The sequence below is a fragment of the Brassica napus genome, chromosome C4 (genome assembly GCF_020379485.1).
Source record: "Brassica napus cultivar Da-Ae chromosome C4, Da-Ae, whole genome shotgun sequence".
Taxonomy (NCBI): Eukaryota; Viridiplantae; Streptophyta; class Magnoliopsida; order Brassicales; family Brassicaceae; genus Brassica; species Brassica napus.
This window is the reverse complement of record NC_063447.1, coordinates 29,178,518-29,199,763: the sequence shown is the minus strand read 5'-3', so window position 1 is coordinate 29,199,763 and position 21,246 is coordinate 29,178,518. Positions and strand designations below refer to the sequence as shown.

General features: G+C 32.9%; 2 protein-coding genes across 2 annotated transcripts; both read left to right on the top strand.

Annotated features, from left to right (window-relative positions):
* The first annotated feature begins 1,727 nt into the window (after positions 1–1,727).
* Positions 1,728–4,780, top strand: LOC106394834 (pectin acetylesterase 6). Its single transcript, XM_048753868.1, has 13 exons — positions 1,728–2,152; positions 2,273–2,355; positions 2,429–2,558; positions 2,644–2,717; positions 2,798–2,884; positions 2,981–3,105; positions 3,193–3,253; positions 3,387–3,440; positions 3,545–3,622; positions 3,700–3,805; positions 3,888–4,033; positions 4,116–4,222; positions 4,437–4,780. Exons 1-13 carry the CDS (start codon positions 1,960–1,962, stop codon positions 4,591–4,593), a joined length of 1,401 nt encoding a protein of 466 aa, XP_048609825.1. The 5' UTR covers positions 1,728–1,959; the 3' UTR covers positions 4,594–4,780.
* Positions 4,781–11,767: 6,987 nt separating this feature from the next.
* On the top strand, positions 11,768–14,272 carry LOC125585212 (auxin-responsive protein IAA30-like). Its single transcript, XM_048753867.1, has 3 exons — positions 11,768–13,560; positions 13,792–13,888; positions 14,021–14,272. Exons 1-3 carry the CDS (start codon positions 13,194–13,196, stop codon positions 14,073–14,075), a joined length of 519 nt encoding a protein of 172 aa, XP_048609824.1. The 5' UTR covers positions 11,768–13,193; the 3' UTR covers positions 14,076–14,272.
* The last annotated feature ends 6,974 nt before the right edge of the window (positions 14,273–21,246 follow it).

Here is a 21,246-nt window from a genome sequence, read left to right as displayed (position 1 = left end):
AGCTTGTTGGTGACCAGTAGCTTAAAGATACACAGAAACGCCCCTCGTCAAGTTTAAACTCCCGCAGAACATTCCCCTCAAGCTCCTTGCACCCAATACCGTCGTAAATCTGAACCATACGACCCATCCTATTTTTCTTGATTACAAAATCCCACGTCCCTCCTTCTCCACAAACCCAATCACCGCTTAAAACCATGCAGTTCTCGTCCATCGTCTAAACCCTGCACCAAGAAAGGAAGTTGGTGACTTGGAGACTCAAATCACAGAACTCTCACAAAAAATGCTTACAAGAACAACCGACTTGCAGATGGGGCTACTTCCGTCGAGAAAAAGACAAGAAAAAAACCATTTATTAGCAAACTTACTTTCTCAGCTCGCCCTCACCCTTAGGTTGATTTCTTTTCATCCAACGACGGTTAATGGTTACTATTCTCTATAAACCAAACTTAATAACTCCTCCAAAGAAACACGAAACGCAGAGTTGTACGGTCGGGGTCAAGTTGACTATAAATAAATATAAAAACTAACTCAACTGTAGTTTCAGTTAAGGAAGAGAGAGGCACAATGGTCTCAAACCAGTTCAGAAACAAAATAAAGTGTCCTCCAACAAGTTATGGGTGAGTATGTTAAAAAAGATAAAAAAAAAGTGTTCCAAACCGTTATCAATTCATTAATTTTTATATTACTTAAGGTTTGAACTTGATTTTCAGATATAATCATAAATTGGTGTAAATTTATCCAAAAGGGGTAACAAATATTATTTTTTTTTAAAAATCATCAACAAAGGTGGATGACCTAACCGGAGACTTTACTTTCCGAATGAATAGCAGCTTTAATCTAGTTTTCATGATTTATATGAAAACCTCTATATAATATTTTATATTTTGTTAACTTTATATTTGAATTCTAAAATAACAGTCAAAAATATTATTTTTAACAGTCAAAAATATTCATTGATTATAATTGTATCGGTCATTCCTTTAATGATATTGATATAGTAATAATGTCTTTGTTGAGTCATAAAAATTGCAAAAATGATGTGGCAGTTTAAATCACCAAAGGAAATGAAGAAAAAAAATTGTTGAAGATGAGAAGAGATCTTGACATGCGCCAAAAGAGGAGGAACATCTAAGAATGTGATAACATTTATTACATTCTTTGAGAAAACTAGATTACGCAGAAAGAGGAGGAACATTGGAAGCGTAAAAACATGCACCTGGCATGATATTTATAGTAGGAAATCAACGATTAGTATAATCTAATATACAATGCCCTTGAGAATAAAAGATCAAATTGTTATGTCTTAGAAAGAAAGAAATCTGCTAAATGCTCAGAAATGTCTTACAAAAGTTTGTGAATCAAATTAAGGGGGAAAAAATACTTCCTGCTACTATAAATAATAATTTCAACTGTACAAATAATAAGCCTTTTTTCAAAAAAAAAAAACTGTGCAAATAATAATAAAAACCTCGTAGTATTTTTACTATGTTATTTTCACATATGTATTACAAAAATCATGATTTTTATGAGATTTTATACATTTAAATCTCAATGATCAAATCTGTAAAAAATTATCGCGAAATTTGTAAGCGAACATAAAAAATCAATCAATGGTAAAAATAATTTGAAGAAGCAAAAATGTGGAAATAAAAAATGGAATTTAATGCAGTGAGATTTATCAAATTAAAACAAAACAATTAGGTGACGGAACATAATTATTACAGAAAGGAAGCGCGTGAGAGAGAATTTATAAAAGCTTCTTCATCTGCTCTGCTTGACTCTTTTCTTTTGCTCATCTCTTTTACAACAATAAAAATCATTTTGAATTTTTTTATTGTTGTGTCTCTTCATGCACTAGTAGTCAGTGTGTGTGTGATTAGAATCGAAATTCAGTATTTCAATCCAAGCTTTCGCGCTCGCTCGAGCTGCATTTGCCCCCTAAGCTCGTCGACGAAGGAGATGAGGAGCGTGTTTTTGATTGTGTTGTCGGTATGTTCAGTCGCGTCGGTGGTTCGGAGCGGATCTAGCGATGGATTTACGAAACTGAGAGACACCGAGACTGCGATATCGCTACTTGAGAAGAAGCTGATGGCGCCTGAGGTCGCCATGGTGCCTCTGACCTTGATTCAAGGAGCAGGCTCCAAAGGAGCTGGTACACACACACTCTCTCTCTCTCTCTCTCTCTCTCGTAGACTCAGATTCATCGAATCGGTTCATATAGATGGAAACAGATTTGTTAGAATATTGATCCAATTTTTGAATTGATGTGCAGTGTGCTTAGATGGGACGTTACCTGGTTATCATCTAGATCGTGGTTTTGGCTCAGGTGCTAAGAATTGGCTTATCCAGCTTGAGGTATGTAGTAACCTTCACTTCTTCCTAATAGATGTTTTTGTTTTATAATGCAATTTGGCTGATGTGTGTGTAGGGTGGGGGATGGTGTAACAACCATAGGACCTGTGTCTATCGCAAAACTAGTCGCCGTGGCTCCTCTAATTTCATGGAAAAGACCTTGCCTTTCACTGGAATCTTGAGCAATAAGCCTCAAGAGAATCCTGGTTTGTTACTCAACTATCATCATCATGGAGTTTTATAAATGCTCAATAGCTCTATTATTATCAACTCTGTTGGTGGCTTTTGCAGACTTCTTTAACTGGAACAGGGTCAAGTTGCGTTACTGCGATGGTGCGTCTTTTGCTGGTGATAGTCAGGACGAGGTTAGTCAGATGAGACAATAGTGATTTTGTGGTTCATTAATCTATGATACCTAAGTTTGTTGCAAACGGCTTGTTTGTAGAGTTCACAAATTTTCTATAGAGGACAACGGATTTGGCAAGCGGCTATGGAAGAGTTCCTGTCTTTAGGCATGCAGAGAGCAAATCAGGTCTTTTTACATTTCATTGGGTCTCTATCAGCTTACTGGCTTATGTTCTGTTCATCTTCTTAGCTAATCATTTGCAAGTGAATATATTCATCACAGGCTCTGCTTTCTGGATGCTCAGCCGGAGGATTAGCTTCCATCTTGCACTGTGATGAGTTCAGAGAGCTATTGCCTAGTTCCACTAAAGTCAAGTGCTTAAGTGATGCTGGAATGTTTCTAGACGCGTAATTCTCTTCAACTTTTGTCTTTTCTGTCTAGGAGAAGTATTACATTTTGTATAGAAAAATATTCAAAACTGATGGAAAATGCAGGGTGGATGTCTCTGGGGGCCACTCGCTCAGGAATATGTTCCAAGGTATTGTTACAGTGCAGGTAATCTCAGATTCACTTTTTTTTTTTTTTTTTTTTTTTTTTTTTTTTTTTTTGAAACAGGCATGAATAAAGTGTATATAACTTAACAGTATCATATGCTCACTTGATACTCTTTTTTTCTGTTAATTTACAGAACCTCCAGAAGGGCTTGTCCAGTACTTGTACAAACCATTTAGATCCTACCTCGGTATATCTCTTTCACCTTTTAAGTATAACTGTTTGATCCAGCAAAGTGACCAGTAGACAAGGGCCTTTAGATAATCTTTTGTCCCTTTTTTCTCTTTTCCCCAGTGCTTCTTTCCCCAGAACTTGGTTTCAGACATCAAAACCCCAATGTTTCTTCTCAACACAGCATATGACTCATGGCAGGTGATAATCTTGTTTTTTTCATCTTGAGCATTGTCTCATCCGTACACAGTGTTTGATTCTTGAACTTTCTCTAACAGATTCAAGAGAGCTTAGCTCCTCCAACCGCTGACCCAGGCGGCATCTGGAAGGCATGCAAATCAGATCACTCGCAATGTAACTCATCACAGATCCAATTCTTCCAAGGTCCACTCTTCTCTACTCTATGCTTGAGCCTGCACCACGTTGATGGTTTCTAATACCTTTTTTTTCTCCTTCCATAAAATAGACTTCAGGAACCAAATGATGTTTGCCGTAAATTCATTCTCAAAATCCGACCAGAACGGTCTTTTCATAAACTCTTGCTTCGCGCATTGTCAGACTGAAAGACAGGACACTTGGTTTGCCCAAGATTCTCCCCAACTTAACGGAAAGGTAACATCACCCCTCAAAAGAACTCTTCAATCATACAGAGTTTAGTTATTAAACTCCTGCTCACGATCGTCTTTGTTAGCAGAGAGTGGCAGAGACTGTAGGTGACTGGTACTTCGACCGAGCCAAAAATATCAAAGCCATCGACTGTGCTTACCCATGTGACAAAACATGTCACAATCTGATTTTCGAGTGAGTAAATCTTTGAAACCCCATCTTATTCTTTCAAACGTATTTATCTTAAACTCCAAATCTGTAACATTCATGTAATTCTCATAAGAGAACCATTTTATCTGTTGATTCAGATCATAATTTATATTTACGTTGACATCATTTTCGGCTGGGATAAGCGTTTGTTTCAAATATTATATTTATCCTATATGTATATATATATTCTTTTGTGCAGTGTTAATCAAACAGGTGTAGATCGGAGTGTTGATCCAAAAGCTGCAGAGATCTCAGCTTCTTCTTCGTCTTCTTCAAGGTTTTGTTTTCCTCTTTTTAGAGCCTCTCTGGTCTCTCTAGTGTTGACAACGATCATCCTCGGGTTCTTAGCTCAGTAGGTATAGGGAGACCTTATTCTTTCATACCTCATATTTTTATAACCATTTGATTCAAATGTTGAATCTAAGTTAGTAAGCAAATCCATGTACGCAGAACAGAATATATCTCGAAGAGAAAGAAATAACATGGTTATACTATATATTATGTTGGACATATAAATCTACAAATATATTAGATCATTGTGGAGGTGACTTGCGAAACAAGCCTCTAACAAAAACGAAGAGTAATAATGATTGATTAATGGATCCAGTCTTATACTGATAGACGCAATTTTGCATGGGAACATGAAAGTTTATCTGGAAGAACTTAAAAAGAATAATTATCGTAGCTCCAGCGTGTCCACAAAATTAAGTTTCTGATTTTGGAGTACGCACTAACCAACCAGGCAACCACACATATCTTTTTCACGTTTTAAGATTTGGGAATTAATAAAAAAACGAAAAAATACAAAAGAAGCCCGAATCAATCACGGCGGAGTTAGTGCATAATCTAAAATCAAAATAGTTTAAATATAATATAGTATCAATAGTTCTCTTCAAAAAGAAGGCACGCACATAACACCTCAATATTAAGACGCACGCACATACCCCGTATCTTTGCTTTGAGAAGCTTCAACAAACTCAAATCCTCTGTATATTGACTGACTATCATTTAAAAAATTGTAACCTTAAATTTCTACAAATTTAAAAAAGACCATGCTTAGATATCATTTAATTAAGATGTCAATTTATCTTACGTAACAACTTAAAAATCAATTAAAAAATATTGGTCAAAATTCAATTACTAGGAACATTATATTAACTCAAAATACAAGAAACGTATATTCTTTCTTTAAATTAAAGCTACGAAATTATTTAATATGATTAACATATATTGCAATTAATTACTATGAATAATAAAGATTTGATAACAATTTTTGCATCTTTCTTCATTTTTGTTTAATTTTATATTATTAAAAAAATAAACAACCACATTAACCATATAATAAAAAAATTAGATTTTTTCTTATATGTTATATTTTGAATTTTTTTAAATGACTTTAAATTACAAAAATGAGGAAACCTTATATGTTATATTTTTCTTATATGTTATATTTTTAATTTTTTTTAAACGACTTTAAACTACAAAAATGTAAGTTTTCCTTAAACATACGACTAAAAACATTAAAATTGCATGTATCAATTCGATGGTCGATCTGAAACCTTTCAAAATCATATGAAAGATAAAAGTCAAAATAATTCAACTGTGGAAACAGTACTGTTCATTTTTTTCAAGAATGTGTTCGGTGAAAAAAAATAAAGATGTTGTGTCATATATTTTAATTGTTCAATCCGATCAACCCATGATATATTAATTATAGTTTAGTTCCACAATTTTTAATAAAAATTGATCCGGTCCATCGGAAAGAAATTATATAATAACAAAAAAAAACATTATATATATACGAATAAAATGATCTAATGTATAAAAAAAATTATCGATAATATATACAAATAAACTCGCATGTGCCAGTATAATAGTAAAATACATGAAAAGAACATTACTAATACCTCACTAGATTACCCTCCCAGACTACTTTAGAGACCAAATCTAAATCTTCCTCTGTTTTGTAAACTTCGAATTGTGATTAAAGAAACATGTTCTCACTCGGTTTTAAGGGGAAATGGATAATACCTTTTTTGGGTTGCAACCAACCAAAAAGTTATCTTAAACCGTCAAGACGGATTGTTAAGAGTGATTAAGTTTAACTGCAATTATTGATTATTATCACATAATTGTATGATTTTATCTCATAAGAATATGTTTAACGAAATGCGGTTTGATAAATGGTTTCGAACCTAACTATATAGAGAATAGAGTAGTGGTACAATTTGCATCGTATATTTTAATTACCTATGGAAATGTAATAAATGATCTTGCATTTGTCTCTATTGTCAACTTTGTGACAATAAAGGAAGAAGTGAAAACGAGGAAAATGAAATGAGTTGGCCAGCAAGAGGCTACAAATAGTCACGAGACATTCAATCATCCTTGAGTTGAAGCTACCCCATGATTTTACTGACAAGCAAACACATGGCAGTAAAGTCGAACTCTTATAATTTACTAGTATAAAACACAATAAATTACTATTTTGTTCTCAAAAAGAGAGGTTTGAAAATTCTCTTAACAAGTTAATGATTTATAAAAGGACAAGACATTATCATTAAATCTTGAAGCTAGAAAACTATGAGTACCTTGAAACTGAGAGTCACTATTTTCCTTTTGAAATGCGTTTCTATGCAATGAGCATATTCCCTTTGTTCTATAAATCTCAGTTCTGCATGTTTGATTAATTTTAGAACTATTATTTAATTTGCTAAAGTTTGATAGTAATTTGGGAGTTTTTTGTTTCACCTTTTCATGGAAAACCTTGCTGAAATATGATCTTGATATCTTGATGACTCTTACTGTTTCTAATCCTTTTTTGAAATATTTCATACGTTGTATCAGAACCAAAGAAAAGTACTGACCAAATACATGCAACATATTGGTAATCTAGAAAAAAGGAGAGTGTAAAAGATAGATATAAAATGGTTTAGGAGACAAAGAATGGTGTATTTTAGGACACACATAAAACAAAGAATGGTTTAAAGAAAAGTTTGAAGAAGAAAGAAAGAGAGGAAAAGTGAAGAATGGTGATGGTAGTGGTAGGGGTGGTGGGGAACATATTTGTTCTTTTTCTTTTCTCCTTCTTTTCTCCTATCTCTTTATAACATTGTTTGAGAGTTTCTTTTGGTTTAAGCTAATCTTTTCTGTCATTTTCTGTCATCTAATTGCTTCTTCAAACGAAACGGTATCATCGCAGTTAATGTCGGTTAATGTGATAAAGAAATTGTTTGAATGTTTCAGACTTTCAGGTTCAAACCATTTGTATTAACTACATGAGTATGCTTAGTTCTGGTTTATTGACAACGACAATATTTGATACTCCCTCTGGATTTAGATATAAGACGTTTAAAGTTTTACGCACATATTAAAAAACAATAAATACACTATTTTAATTGTTACTTTTTGATTATATCAATAAAGTTTCACCACTCATAATTTTATTTTTTAATTTATGTTTAAATTTTTAAAATAAATGCATTAGTTATATCTCAAAACATCGTACAATTGTATACAAAATAAAAATATAGAACATCTTACATTCGTATCCAGAGAGAGTATATTCCTTCAAACAAAGCAAAAGAAAATAATTGATATATGTATATATATATATAGATCTTTGAAGATTTAATTTTAGCTAGCAGATGTAGGCCTAAGCAGATGCATGGGCTCATGCTTTGAACCAAGAGAGATACATTCAACAGAGGAGAAGTGGTGGAGTCATCTATACTACTAAAAGAAAAAGAATCCCAAAAAATCTTCTTATGAAAAGTTGTTGGATCTATTCACTAGACTTAACTATTTTTTTGGTCTCATCTTATATTTCTCTAACTATACAATAATCAATTACTTTATATTTTTCTAACTATAAAATAATCAATGCTCTTATTTATTACTCAACTTACTATGATACACCAAAGATTTATACATCAATATTATTAATTCAGAATCATTGCTATATTTTACTCCTATTTTTCCTTGGAATATTACTTTTGTGCCACTAAACCTACTTAAAAAACAGATTATTTTATAACTGATTTAATAATCATACAACCCGCGATCTTTTTTCTTTAACAACAACAGTTACTATAAAAACATTTGGATTTATTGGTAATTAAAGTCTGAACAATACCATATTTAATTCATATTAAATGTTTTATGACCCAAACTAACGTAAAAACATGATGCAAGTACGGTTAACAGAAAGTTAAAAACATGATACCATTCGACGGTCAAAACATATTAACTTCCAATTATGATTAGAGAAATACTTCACAATACAATAAAAAGCTTAATTATATTTCAAAATTATAGCTTTTTCTTTGAAAACCTTCCTTGGTTATTTTTGTGATGAAAATCTTTTACAACTGGGTTTATTAGGGGAAAGGGTTTTGTATAAATATTTTCTTAGGAAATTATAGCATTTTTAGAATGTTTTTATGTTTAAATAAAATATCTTATTTTATTTTTAACATTTATAGTTAACTCAACTATACTCAACTTAATAATAATTTTATTTCTAAAACTCGAAAATTTAATCTTAAAATAGTCATTACAAAACCTATAAACTAGAATGCATAACATAAAAACAATGTAGTTTATTCAATTTTATATCTTAGTAAAATTTATATGAGAAATTTAATCAAATTTTGAAAAATATTATCATGTTGTTTTAGATTTTTACCATGTCATCTGGTATAGATTCACGAGTTAATATAGGTTTTATATTTTAAAGGATTTTAAATATTGGATGTTTTATTAAATTGAAACTAGATTATATACGGTGACTGTGCTTACTGGTTTGACTGTGGATACCACTTATATCTTAATTCATCTATAAACCACATATGTATACATTAAAAAGAGTTAAATAATTTATAAAAATATAATGCTTTTTCAGTTTTGGTACTTCAATTTTGGTGTTTTGGTTCCTTTTAGTGGAAAATTAAACTGAATGTTGAGGACTTATTAGGATAATTTTTTTAATATTTGAAAAAATGTTTGAGTAATTTGTTTTATTGGATAATTCAGCTTATAAATAGTATATTTCAGATATTTGGTTATTTAGAAATTACATATAATTAATATTTGTAGGTAATAATTTGGATATTTGGTTATAATTTGTATTTTAAAAATTCAGGTATCCATTTCATTCTTGGTTCTATAGATATATGATTTGTTCGGTTATTTATAAATTTTGGTTCAGGTTTGGTTTCTTTTTTTCAGTTTGGTACGGGTTGATTATTCGGAACTTATAAACTATCTTATATAAAAATGTATATTAAAAATTATTAAATTCAATAAATAAACCCGCGCTTTCTAAGCGCGGATCAAAATCTAGTGATCGTTTAATACTCCATATGTTCTAATATACAATGATGTTTTAGAGAAATTTTGTTGTTTCTCGATATATGATGTTTGTACAAATCTAAATAACTTTATTTTTCTCAAAAACTATGTAATCAATTGTTTTTATTATTTCTGTATATAATTAAATAAGTTATTTTAATTTTTTGTTCTGATATTTTTTTTAAAATGTAGTTTTTTTAATATTTTTACATTGAGTTAAAACACCATATATTATATAAAAAAAAGAGGAGCATTATTTAGAAGCTTTAAATAGTGTTTCCATTAAAGATGCACTTGATGAAATGATTTTAAAAATTAAAAAAATAGGATTCAAATTCTAGATACATATCCAAACAAAAATTGTAATAGTAATAATAATATTAATTTTCTTAAACCAATTAAAGACCCTATTCGAATCAACAAAATCGTAAATAAAATTCCATTTGATGCCAAAAGGAATTTGGAGAATACCACAAATTTCGGTTACAAATCTTCAATTACAAAATGGAAAAAAACAAGGAGTTTCTAGTCATCTTGATTGGTCATGAAGAAACTAAGGAGTGATTAAAGAAAATTTTTTGAAGTGGAGGGGACAAAAGTGAGAAGACACCTGGAAAAAGGCATGTGACGTGGGGAATGTGAAAATGTTGTCTTCTACGGGCATTGTGTCGTCTAACAGTTTCTCGTGCTTGCAAAAATATGTTTTTAGTGTGTGAGGTGAATTGTGACGTCTCCTTAAGTCCATCCATAGGCGAAGCATCTTCATTAGCTCCTCTCTTTAAGGTTACGCATTCATTACTCATCCGTCATGCCTGCCTCCCTTTTCTCCTCTTTCTTTATATAGTACTATATTTTAAAATTTTCCAAATTTGTTTCTTTCTTTTTGCTTCTAATTGTTACATGTAACGTATACAAACAAGGAACATGCAAATATGCAATTTCCTGAAGAGCACCTAGAATCAGATAAAGAACTATTTTGATGTGTTTTGGTTTATGGCACTAAGAGATTATAGGCATAAAAGCTATACCTTTTTGCTATAGATTTGTAGGAGCATCGATTGATTCACTTTAATTTTACTGATAAAAGGGTTTATTTAAATACTGAAAATAGCATCTGTTTTTTGGTTGTGGACTTGAATATTTGCTTTATGTTAGCATAAAGTAATAATCAAACAAACTGAAGAGAGAAGTGTAACTCAAAGCGACTTGCTTTTCAAAGAAAAAACTCAAAGCGACTTGGATTAGAATAATGTGAAGCTCAAACTCATGTCATGCTGGCTAGGATACGATGTAGTCCACTTAGGCTGTTTTTAACTTTTATAATTAAATCAAACATAACTAGAGTGTTAATGACGTAAATATATCATTAAACAAACAGTTAGATTAGTTTATGCTAATATACATTATTTTAAAAAGTTTATCGCGGTTATAAGAAACCCTTAATTTGGAAATGGTGTTTGTCGAACCCACGAATGCATCAATGCGCGTCACGATAATCTAGTGCATTGAACTTGATTTAATACGGACGAATAATTAAGTAAACTATGATCTTAAAAAAAATTAAGTTTACTTTGTTCTATACTATCTTTTTCAAGAAATAATGTTCTTATTCGGTTAGAACATGCATTTCTTGTCTACGTTCATCTTACTCCTTACATATTGCCTTACTTTTTTTTGTGTGCAAATAGCCTTACATTTTATTTTCAATTAATATGATATTTATGAAATTATGCCACTTCAACAAGAACTTAAATGGACTATTAGTCCTTTTGATTTCATCTATGTTTTGAATCTACTAAAGTGTTGCTTAATTTTGTGTTTCATTAAATTTCGTCTCATTTTAAAGCTGATGAATCTATAAGAAAATCAGTTTTTATTAATGATGAAATATATATATTTCTAAGAATAAAATAATACTCTCTCCATTCCTAAATATAAGATGTTTAACTAAAAACACACATATTAAGAAAATCATCTTTTATCTAGAAAATATCATTAAAACTATAAATTAATGTTATCCAACCAATTACAAAAATAAATTATCAAATATGATTGGTTACACAGTTTTTAATAAAATAAAAACTATCTAAAAACATGAAAACATCTTATATATTGGAACATTAAAATTCTTTAAAACATCGTACATTTAGGAACAGAGAGAGTATATGATATCAAGCTAAATGAATCATACAACCTAAGTTGAATGAAACCGGAAACGGATACGCGGAAATGAAACATTTCGAAACGTGGAGTCGTGATTATTACAAAATTTAGAAATATAAATGTTTTGGAAACGTCTATTATGTAACTAATTAACATGTGAATTATTTATTTTTTGTTTGGTCTGTATAAGAAAAAAGTCAACAAATAGCCATTATGTGTTAAGTATACAAAAATTAAAATAATAATAATAAACATTGAAGTCATATAAAAAATTCAACATAAAACATAATATTTTAATATTAAAAAGCAGCTTAACTAAAAATAAGATTCATAACGACAAATCAAAGATTAATAACATCAATCTCATTTTTATTAGATATAACAATTATAACCGTTTCTAACTTATGTTTATCTAGCGAAAGATCCTCAAACTCAAGTTTCCCAAGATTAATCTCATCTAATGAATCTAATTGATTGTCTTCGACAATTCATATATGATTGAGACCATCTTTGTATGCAAAACTTTGTCAAATAAAAGACGAATAATAGTGCACAAATATCAAATTTTTCTTCGCGTTTTCAAAAAAAAAAACTTATGAATTTCCAATTTAGTTTGAGGAGTTTCTGATTCTAAAACGCGAAACGAACCTTCAAATGATTTTCTATGCAACCTAGCAGACAACGGTGTATCTTAGATCTTTTCCACTTATATAACTAAAATCCAACACTAATAAATATAAATTTCAGACAATGTTTTTTGGGGGTTTTCTATCAAGGAAAAGCAAACAATTGTATATTTTTGTTAAATGAAGAGTACTAGGATTGTAGTGGTCTAGTGGTTTCCACTAGAGGAGGAGTTGCCCTGTTGGTCCAGGCCAGGGATCGACTCCCCTCTAGTGCGAAATTATTAGCTCCACATGTGGCCACGCGGATATGGGTCCATGCTTACGGTCCATTTGAATACCCGGGAGAGGATCCATCCGTGGGTTGCACCTCCCACCCGGGGTTAGGTCTGTGTCTTTAATAGATCCGGGTTTAACCCTTTATTTTTCAAAAAAAAACAATTGTATATTTTTGTTAAATGAAGAGTACTAGGATTGTAGTATTAAACTTGAAACGATACAAATAGAACACATCCACCAAAAAAATCCGAGCACAAAGTCTATACCAACACTTTGACCAAATGTTTGGTTGACACGTATACTTGTCTGCTACATCAGCAACATCTTTAACAACACTGTCTCATCATTCCACCATCTTCATTTTTTATTTATTCAAAAAACAAAATTAAGAAGACCATATCAATATCAATTCTTCTTCTTCTTTGAACATTATATTAAATTATATTAAAAATCCTCCTCTACATATATACACACACGTTCAAATCATTAATCACATCTTTAACATAAAAATCATAGAGAAAGAGAGTAGTAAGAAAAAAATGGGAAGAAGAAGAAGCTCACCGTCTTCATCGATAGAAAGTAGCTGCAAAAGCAACCCATTTGGTGTCTCTTCGAGTAATACTCGGAACCTAAGCACGGACCTGAGGCTCGGACTTAGCTTCGGATCATCGTCCGGACAGTATTACAACGGTGGAGAAAATCATGATGAATATGGAGTCGTTGCGGCTGATCATGAAATGATCATTGAAGAAGAAGATCAAAACGAGTGTAATAGTCTCGGAAACTTCTACGTGAAGGTGAACATGGAAGGTGTTCCTATTGGAAGAAAAATCGATCTATTTTCTCTTAATGGATACCATGATTTGATCACAACTCTCGATTACATGTTCAACGCCTCAATCCTATGTAAGAATTTACTCACATATATTTTATATATCTTTTTTTTTTAAACTATATTTATACATCTTTGCATTATATGAATATAACGCACTCAAAATAATTATACATATCTCGTTTATGTTTTGGCTCTTTTTTTGCTAAAGAATATGATATCTTTAGTCTTCTCACGCTAGACAAGAACATCCTATAAATCTCTTTGTAACCATAACATAATAAATATGATGAAAACTGAAACAGGGGCTGAAGAAGAAGAGATGTGTAGCGAGAAGAGTCATGTGCTAACGTACGCAGACAAGGAAGGTGACTGGATAATGGTTGGAGATGTTCCTTGGGAGTAAGTACTTTTCTTATTTATTATATTTAATCTTTTTAATATATTTAATCTTTAATTAAACACATTGCAATTTTGAATAATGACTATATAATGATGTAGAAGTCTAATGGGGTTTAATTGATTATTCTATAGGATGTTTTTGTCTAGCGTGAGAAGACTAAAAATCTCAAGAGCGTATCACTACTGATATAAAAAGTAAAGCAAATATGGAATCTAGGATTTGACCAATACAGTGTGGGAAGAAAGTTTTGTCATGATGTAAATCACTTGTTTCTCGGAGATTTATTCAAAATTTTGTTTTTAGTTTGTTACTTAGTGTTAGTATTATTCGGTTGTAACTTGTAAGGATGAAAAAAAAATCAGATCCTTTTCATTTTTCAAGAATCTTTATGTTTTGTTGTTTATTAGTTTTTTAAAAAAAATTTGAGAAAATTACTAGCTAGCCTTTAAAAAAATTTGAGAAAATTACTAGCTAGCCTATGTATAATAAAACTAAATTTTATATGAATTGAACTCATACATGAAAACTAACTATACAATTGAAGATTACTACATACTTATATATTTTTCTAAGTTTTGATATGAACTTTTAATACAACTTTCAAGTTTAAGATTTAACATTACTTGCTAGACTTCCACACGCGAGCTACAATTAGGGATATTAAAATTTGCTAATATCGTATAAACTTTTTTTTTGTTTTGATAATTGGTTTAATATGTTGTTTAAGAAACCACAACATATGAATATGTTCCGGTATAAATCGTTAAACAGAAGAAATCGTTTAACTAAAATATATTAGTATACTTATATGTAAATTTTATAATAAATTTAATAATAAATACATAATTTATTTTATTAATATGATATTCATATTTAAGACATGGATTTTAATAATTTGTTATTTTGTTCTAAGTTAAAAGGGTTATTTTGTTTTTCTCATTTTTTATCAAATCAAATAAAACATATACTTTTTCTTCTTAAATATTTGTACAAAAATATATTTATTTATTAATATTATGAAATTAATATTTTCTTATTTTATTTTTAATAGTTAAAAAACAGAAAATATTATATTTAAAAATTACCATACAAAATAGATATTTCAGTTTTAATAAATATTTCTAATCATATAAAATAAAATTTGTTCTAAAAGGTAATTATAGTTATGGTTTTGTTATAAACCGAAAATCAATTATTTATAAACTTATATATCTAAAAACCAAAAAACACTAAAACCGAACAAAAGTCCGAATCAAACATTTTTTTTTTTTGTAGTTCGAGAAGACGGGGTGTTACGACGAATTAACGTCGAAAGACATTTCGTTGTTAAACGTCCGTCGTAACGGAGGTTTCGTCGTAAACGACTCATTACGTTTACGACGAAATATATTCCTCGTAAAGCGCAGGGAAAGAATTCGTCGTAAACGACACGTAAGATTTCGTCGTAAAGCCCACGTAATGATTTCGATGTAAAGCACACGTAAATACTTTCGTTGTAAATCACTCGTAAACATTTCGATGTAAAACCCTCGTAAATCTTTCGATGTTAATCACTCGTAAACATTCGATGTAAACTCCATGTAATGTTTACGAGGAGTTTACATCGATTCTTATTATATTATTATTAATTAGTATATAATAAATTTTAATTTATATTTAATATTCAGAATTTAAAATAATTTAAATTTTAAAACGAAATATGAAATTGAAAAACATATTTTAAAAAGGCATTTAAAAGTCATACAATAATATTTAAATTCATAATACAAACAAAAATATAAAAAAAACTACATATCCTCGAAGTAGTTGGTGGGGTTGCTCGGCTGTTGACGGGTTGGATCGGACTCTTGGGGATCTCGTACTGGCAACCCAAGAGCGGCTCGTCTCTCACTCAACATTCTCTGCATAACCGGGTTTCCCACGGCCATCACGTCTAGCAAATCCTCAAGAGAGTCTAAACGAACCTGCTGGCTATCCATTCGAGCCTTCATCTGAGCAGTCTCTTCATCCCGTCTCGAAGTGTATGACGAAGTTGCCCTTGCAACTTCGTTAACAGAGCCTATACCGACTATCCGTCCCTTCTTTATAGGAGCCACATATAAAATCAAAACATATATTAATATAGTTAATTATGTTAAAATATTTAAAATAATGTAAACAAAAATTTTAAGTTGTACCTCTTCGAAGATTCTGTCGGCATCTTCGGTGGACAATGTGACTGGTAATCCATCAGGAGACTCCTGGGTTAGTTGCGTCTCCCGTTCTTCAATCCGACCAGCCACTGCTTGGAAGAGTTTCTCAGATGCAGGATCCACAAAAACTCCGTCGGATGTGGCGTGAGTCATCTTGAATAGGTCAGACAGAGATGGTAAGACTCCCGTCTTCTCGAACTACAAAAAAAAAATTAAATTAAAATATTAAAAATTATATTAATTGAATAATTTAAAATATATATTTTAAACAAAACTTACAGCTTCTAGACGGACTCCTGCATGAGGTTTTTGTCCGGTTCTGTGAAGCATGGGCAAATGACCATCTTTATCCTTCGTTCTTCAAGAAGCCGAGCACGAATTGGCCTTTTTGATCGAAGAGGGGTGCTCCCAATAGGCGATGAGGCCATCCCACACATCCGTCGTGAGCTCAGTGGGCTTTCCCTCATACCCGTAGATCTCCCACTTGTCCTTCCAATCGGAGACTGTGTTGCAGAGGTGGATCTTTGCCTTTGCAACGAATTCCGCCTTCACCCTCTCGGTGATTCCCAAAGACCAATGCCACTTTTGCTGAAATAGAAAATTTTTGAAAAAATTACAATTAATAATAAATTTTAAAAAATATATATATATATATATATATTTAAAAGTAAAAATTTAATTAAAATTAAAAATCTTACCGCAAAACATTTAAACCACGTGATCTTAACGTGATTTGGTGTCTTGCTCCAGTTCGGATATGCCCCGTCGTAGTAACCCTTAATCGTCGCCGAAACGCTCCGGCTAACACGGTTGTTAGCCCCAAACCTGAAAAAAACAATTTAACCGTTAGAAAATAAAAATAATTTAAATTTTAATGTAATAAAAATTAATAACTTACCAATAAGTTCTTCGGGGTCTATCGGGGTCTAGAACATCCAAACCCTCCCGTCCAGGCTGGGCAAGCAAATCCTCCACCGTATATCTCGCAAATGGAGCATATGAAAGCACACGCAAATCCGGATGAACTGCACCTTCTGGGACAGGCTGAGGTGCAGCCGCTGGAGGAGGAGGTGGAGGCATCTGCGGTGGAAGAGGAGGACTCGAAAAAACTCTCTGAGAAGTCTGAGAGTCTGGAACTGCATCGGAAGACGATTGACCGGAAGAAGATGTACCGGAACCATCGCCAAACAATGGGCATAAGTAGGTGCTGCTGGTTTCCTTCGAGGAGCCATCTAAAAAAAATTTAAATAAATTTAATCAATTATGACGACATAATAAAAAAAATTATTCCGTTACCTAACTAATCACCTAAATTATAGTATTCCGTCATCTAACTAATCACCTAAACTAATTATCTAACTAATCACCTAAACTAATTACCTAACTAATTAATAACCTAAACTAACTTAAAAAAAAAGGAGGAAAGAGAGTGTACCTTAGAGGGAGAGGAGAGGAGTTTGGGAGGAATGAACGAGGAAGCCTCGTCTCGGCGTCTCAATATATAGAAAAGGTTTCGTCGTAAACGCGACGTAATATTACGACGAAGTTACCAGGCCCGCGTTTTTTCATTTACGACGAAGTTACCAGGCCCTCGTTTTTCGATTTACGACGAAATTACGTCGAAACGTCGGTTTACGACGAATTTACCAGGCCCGCGTTTACGACGAAGTTACCAGGCCCGCGTTTTTCCATTTACGACGAAATTACGTGGAATAGATAACCATTTACGATGATTTTACAACGCTTAACCCTAAACACCGAGAATGAAATCCCTAAACCCCAAAGTCACATATCATCTAACATCATATCTCTTCTCTACTACTTTGTGCTCTTTCTCCAACTTAAACTCTAAAACCCTAAAACTCCAAATAATTTTTTAAAAACTAAAGAAATACATATTATATAAAACAACATTTGTTACACATACATTAGGATGGTAAAAAAACAATATTTCTTTAAACATACGTTACAATAGAGAAATACAACATTTGTTACATATATTACATCACTCTAAATCGTTTTCGTTCTCATCAATATTACATCACTCTAAATCGTTTTCGTTCTCATCACTATCATTACAATCATCATCGTCGCTTCTCTCGAACTCGTCTTCACGTGCTTCATCTGTCGCATCTTCGGGAATATCTTCATATTGAAAGTTTTGCGGGTCGATCAAAAGGATTTCATCAGTTGGTTGTTCTGGTACCTCAACTTCATTGATAGCGTCTTCTTCTTGCAAGGGCGGTTCTTCTCCAGCGACAATGCGTCCACGAGGTGTAATTTTTATAGCAGCTAACCAGTTTATCCCGGAAGTTCGAAGCCGAGGATAAGGAAGGAAGCTAACTTGCTCGGCTTGTGAAGCTAAAATGAAAGGCTCAAATTTGTTGTATCTTCTCCCAAAATTGACATCCACAACACCCAATTTGTTATACCGAATTCCTCGGTTCACAACAGGATCGAACCATTCACATTTGAAGAGGACGCATTTTAGCTTCAATAACCCCGGAATTTCCACTTCAATAATCTCCTGCAAGATCCCGTAAAAGTCCGTTTCACCTTTCACACATATTCCGTAGTTACTCGTTGCCCGATGTCTCCCATACTCGTATGTGTGAAAGGTAAATCCTCGTGTGAAATACATAGGTGATGTGGTGACCTTTGCAACTGGACCTTGAACCAATTCGTGAAACCATACGGGATAATAAGGATCGTCATAATCAACCTGCAAAAAGCAGTTATTCTTAATTAATATTGAAGTATCAAAACACTTACTTAATTAATCAATGTATGAGATATATTACGTACCTGTGATTTTAACCACTTGACAAAGTGCTTATCTTTACGTGTGTCCACATCAGTTGCAGATATTCCTGGTATTGCTTCTTCAACTTGAGATACAAACATGCTGCAAATTAAACAAATAATCAAGTCATACATAATTAACTTCAATTCATATAATTAACATTCACAAAAATATTTACCTTTCAAAGTAACGGGTCACTGCATCCTCGCAGTTGAGCAGAATATAAGTGTGGGCACTATGTTTATCCTCTTCACATGACCACCATACTTCTTTCGTTTTACCACCAAACCGTGCAATTTCGCAGAAAATGTCAGGAACACCATCAATTGGATATGATGTCGGTACTCCACCATCATCATATCTTCTAGGAACTCTTTTTCTCGTACGAACAGTTGGAGCAAAGTAGTATGATGTGAAGTTAGATGTTTCGGCTGTCAAACTCCCCGCAACTATTGAACCTTCCACCTTTGCAAGATTTCTTGCTTTCCCCTTCAAATGTTTCATCTGTCGCTCATACGGATACATCCATCCGTTGTGAACAGGTCCACGAAGCAATGCTTCATACGGTAGGTGGACAACTAGATGCTCCATGACGTCAAAAAATGAAGGAGGAAATATCTTCTCCAGGTTGCACAATATGATCGGAATGTTATGATGAAGTTGTTCGATGACTTCTTCCTTGAACGTACGTGTGCTAAGATCTCTGAAAAAAGCGCTGATGGCTGTATATTGCAAAAGTAATCAAATTAATAACATTTCATAACATATGTATATATATTATAAAATTATAATTACCTGCAAGTGCTTCATGGACATTTGCTGGAAGGAGCTCGGCAAAAGCAAATGGAAGTAGTCGTTGCATAAACACATGACAATCATGACTCTTCATTCCGGAGAACTTTTGACCTCGTTCAACACATCTTGACAGATTTGAAACATAACCATCAGGAAACTTAACTTCTGATGCAACCCAGTCAAACAAGGTTGTTTTGGCTTCTGATGACAACCGGAAGATGGGAACATGAACGTTTCCATTGCTCTTGATATGTAACTCACTTCTTGAGCAAATATCAGGTAAGTCCATCCTTGACTTTTTGTTATCTTTTGTCTTCCCAGGGACGTTAAGTAATGTATTCATGATGTTCTCAAAAAAGTTCTTCTCAATATGCATGACATCCAGATTGTGGCGTAAGAGAAGATCCTTCCAATAGGGTAGCTCCCAAAATATACTCTTCTTATGCCAATTGTGAGACACACCATACCCATCAGGCATATTTCCAGGAACATGCCAATTTCCTCCAACTTTAACTGTTTCCTGAGCTCCGTAATAATCAATGTCTGCTTCGATCTGCTGGCCGGTGAGATATGGAGGAGGACCGTCTCTGACAATTTTTTTGTGCCGAAACAATGTCTTATTTCTTCTGTACGGATGGGCAAGTGGAAGAAAGCGACGATGACAATCAAACCAACAACTCTTCCTACCATTCTTCAGTTGAAAAGCATCCGTCGATCCAAGACAATATGGACAAGATAATCTTCCATGTGTTGTCCAGCCAGACAACATCCCATAAGCAGGGAAATCACTTATCGTCCACAGCAGAACTGCTCGCATCGTAAAATTGTTTTTCAAGGAACAATCGTACGTCCTCACCCCTTCTGACCACAATTGCTTTAGCTCTTCTATCAACGGTTGAAGAAAAACATCAAGAGACCGTTTTGGATGCTTCGGCCCAGGGATTAATATGGTCAAAAATAGAAATTCTTGTTCCATGCACATATCCGGCGGTAAATTGTACGGCGTAAGAATGACTGGCCACAAAGAATATTGTCTACCAGACATTCCAAATGGACTAAATCCATCGGTGCATAACCCAAGATAGACATTCCGAATATTTGTAGCAAAATCTGCGTGTACCTTGTTGAAATGTTTCCACGCTCTTGCGTCTGATGGATGTGCAACCTCACCATCTCTCTGGACATGTTCCGCATGCCACCTCATCGACGCAGCAGTCCTCTCAGATTGATATAATCTTTTCAATCTGTCTGTAATTGGTAGGTACCACATCCTTTGGTACGGTACCCTATTCCTCCCACGGCCTTGCGGTTTGAATCGTGGTTTTTTGCAGAATCGACACTCTTCTAACTTGTCATCTTCTTTCCAGTAGATCATGCAGTTGTCGATGCAAACATCAATCATCTCCGAAGGCAACCCAAGACTATAAACCAATTTCTGAATCTCATAATAAGATTCAGCAGACACGTTGTCTTCTGGCAAATACTCTTTAAACAACTCCGCCCATGCATCCATGCAATTCTCAGGTAAATTATGATCCGTTTTAATATTCATCATCCTAGCTGCTAG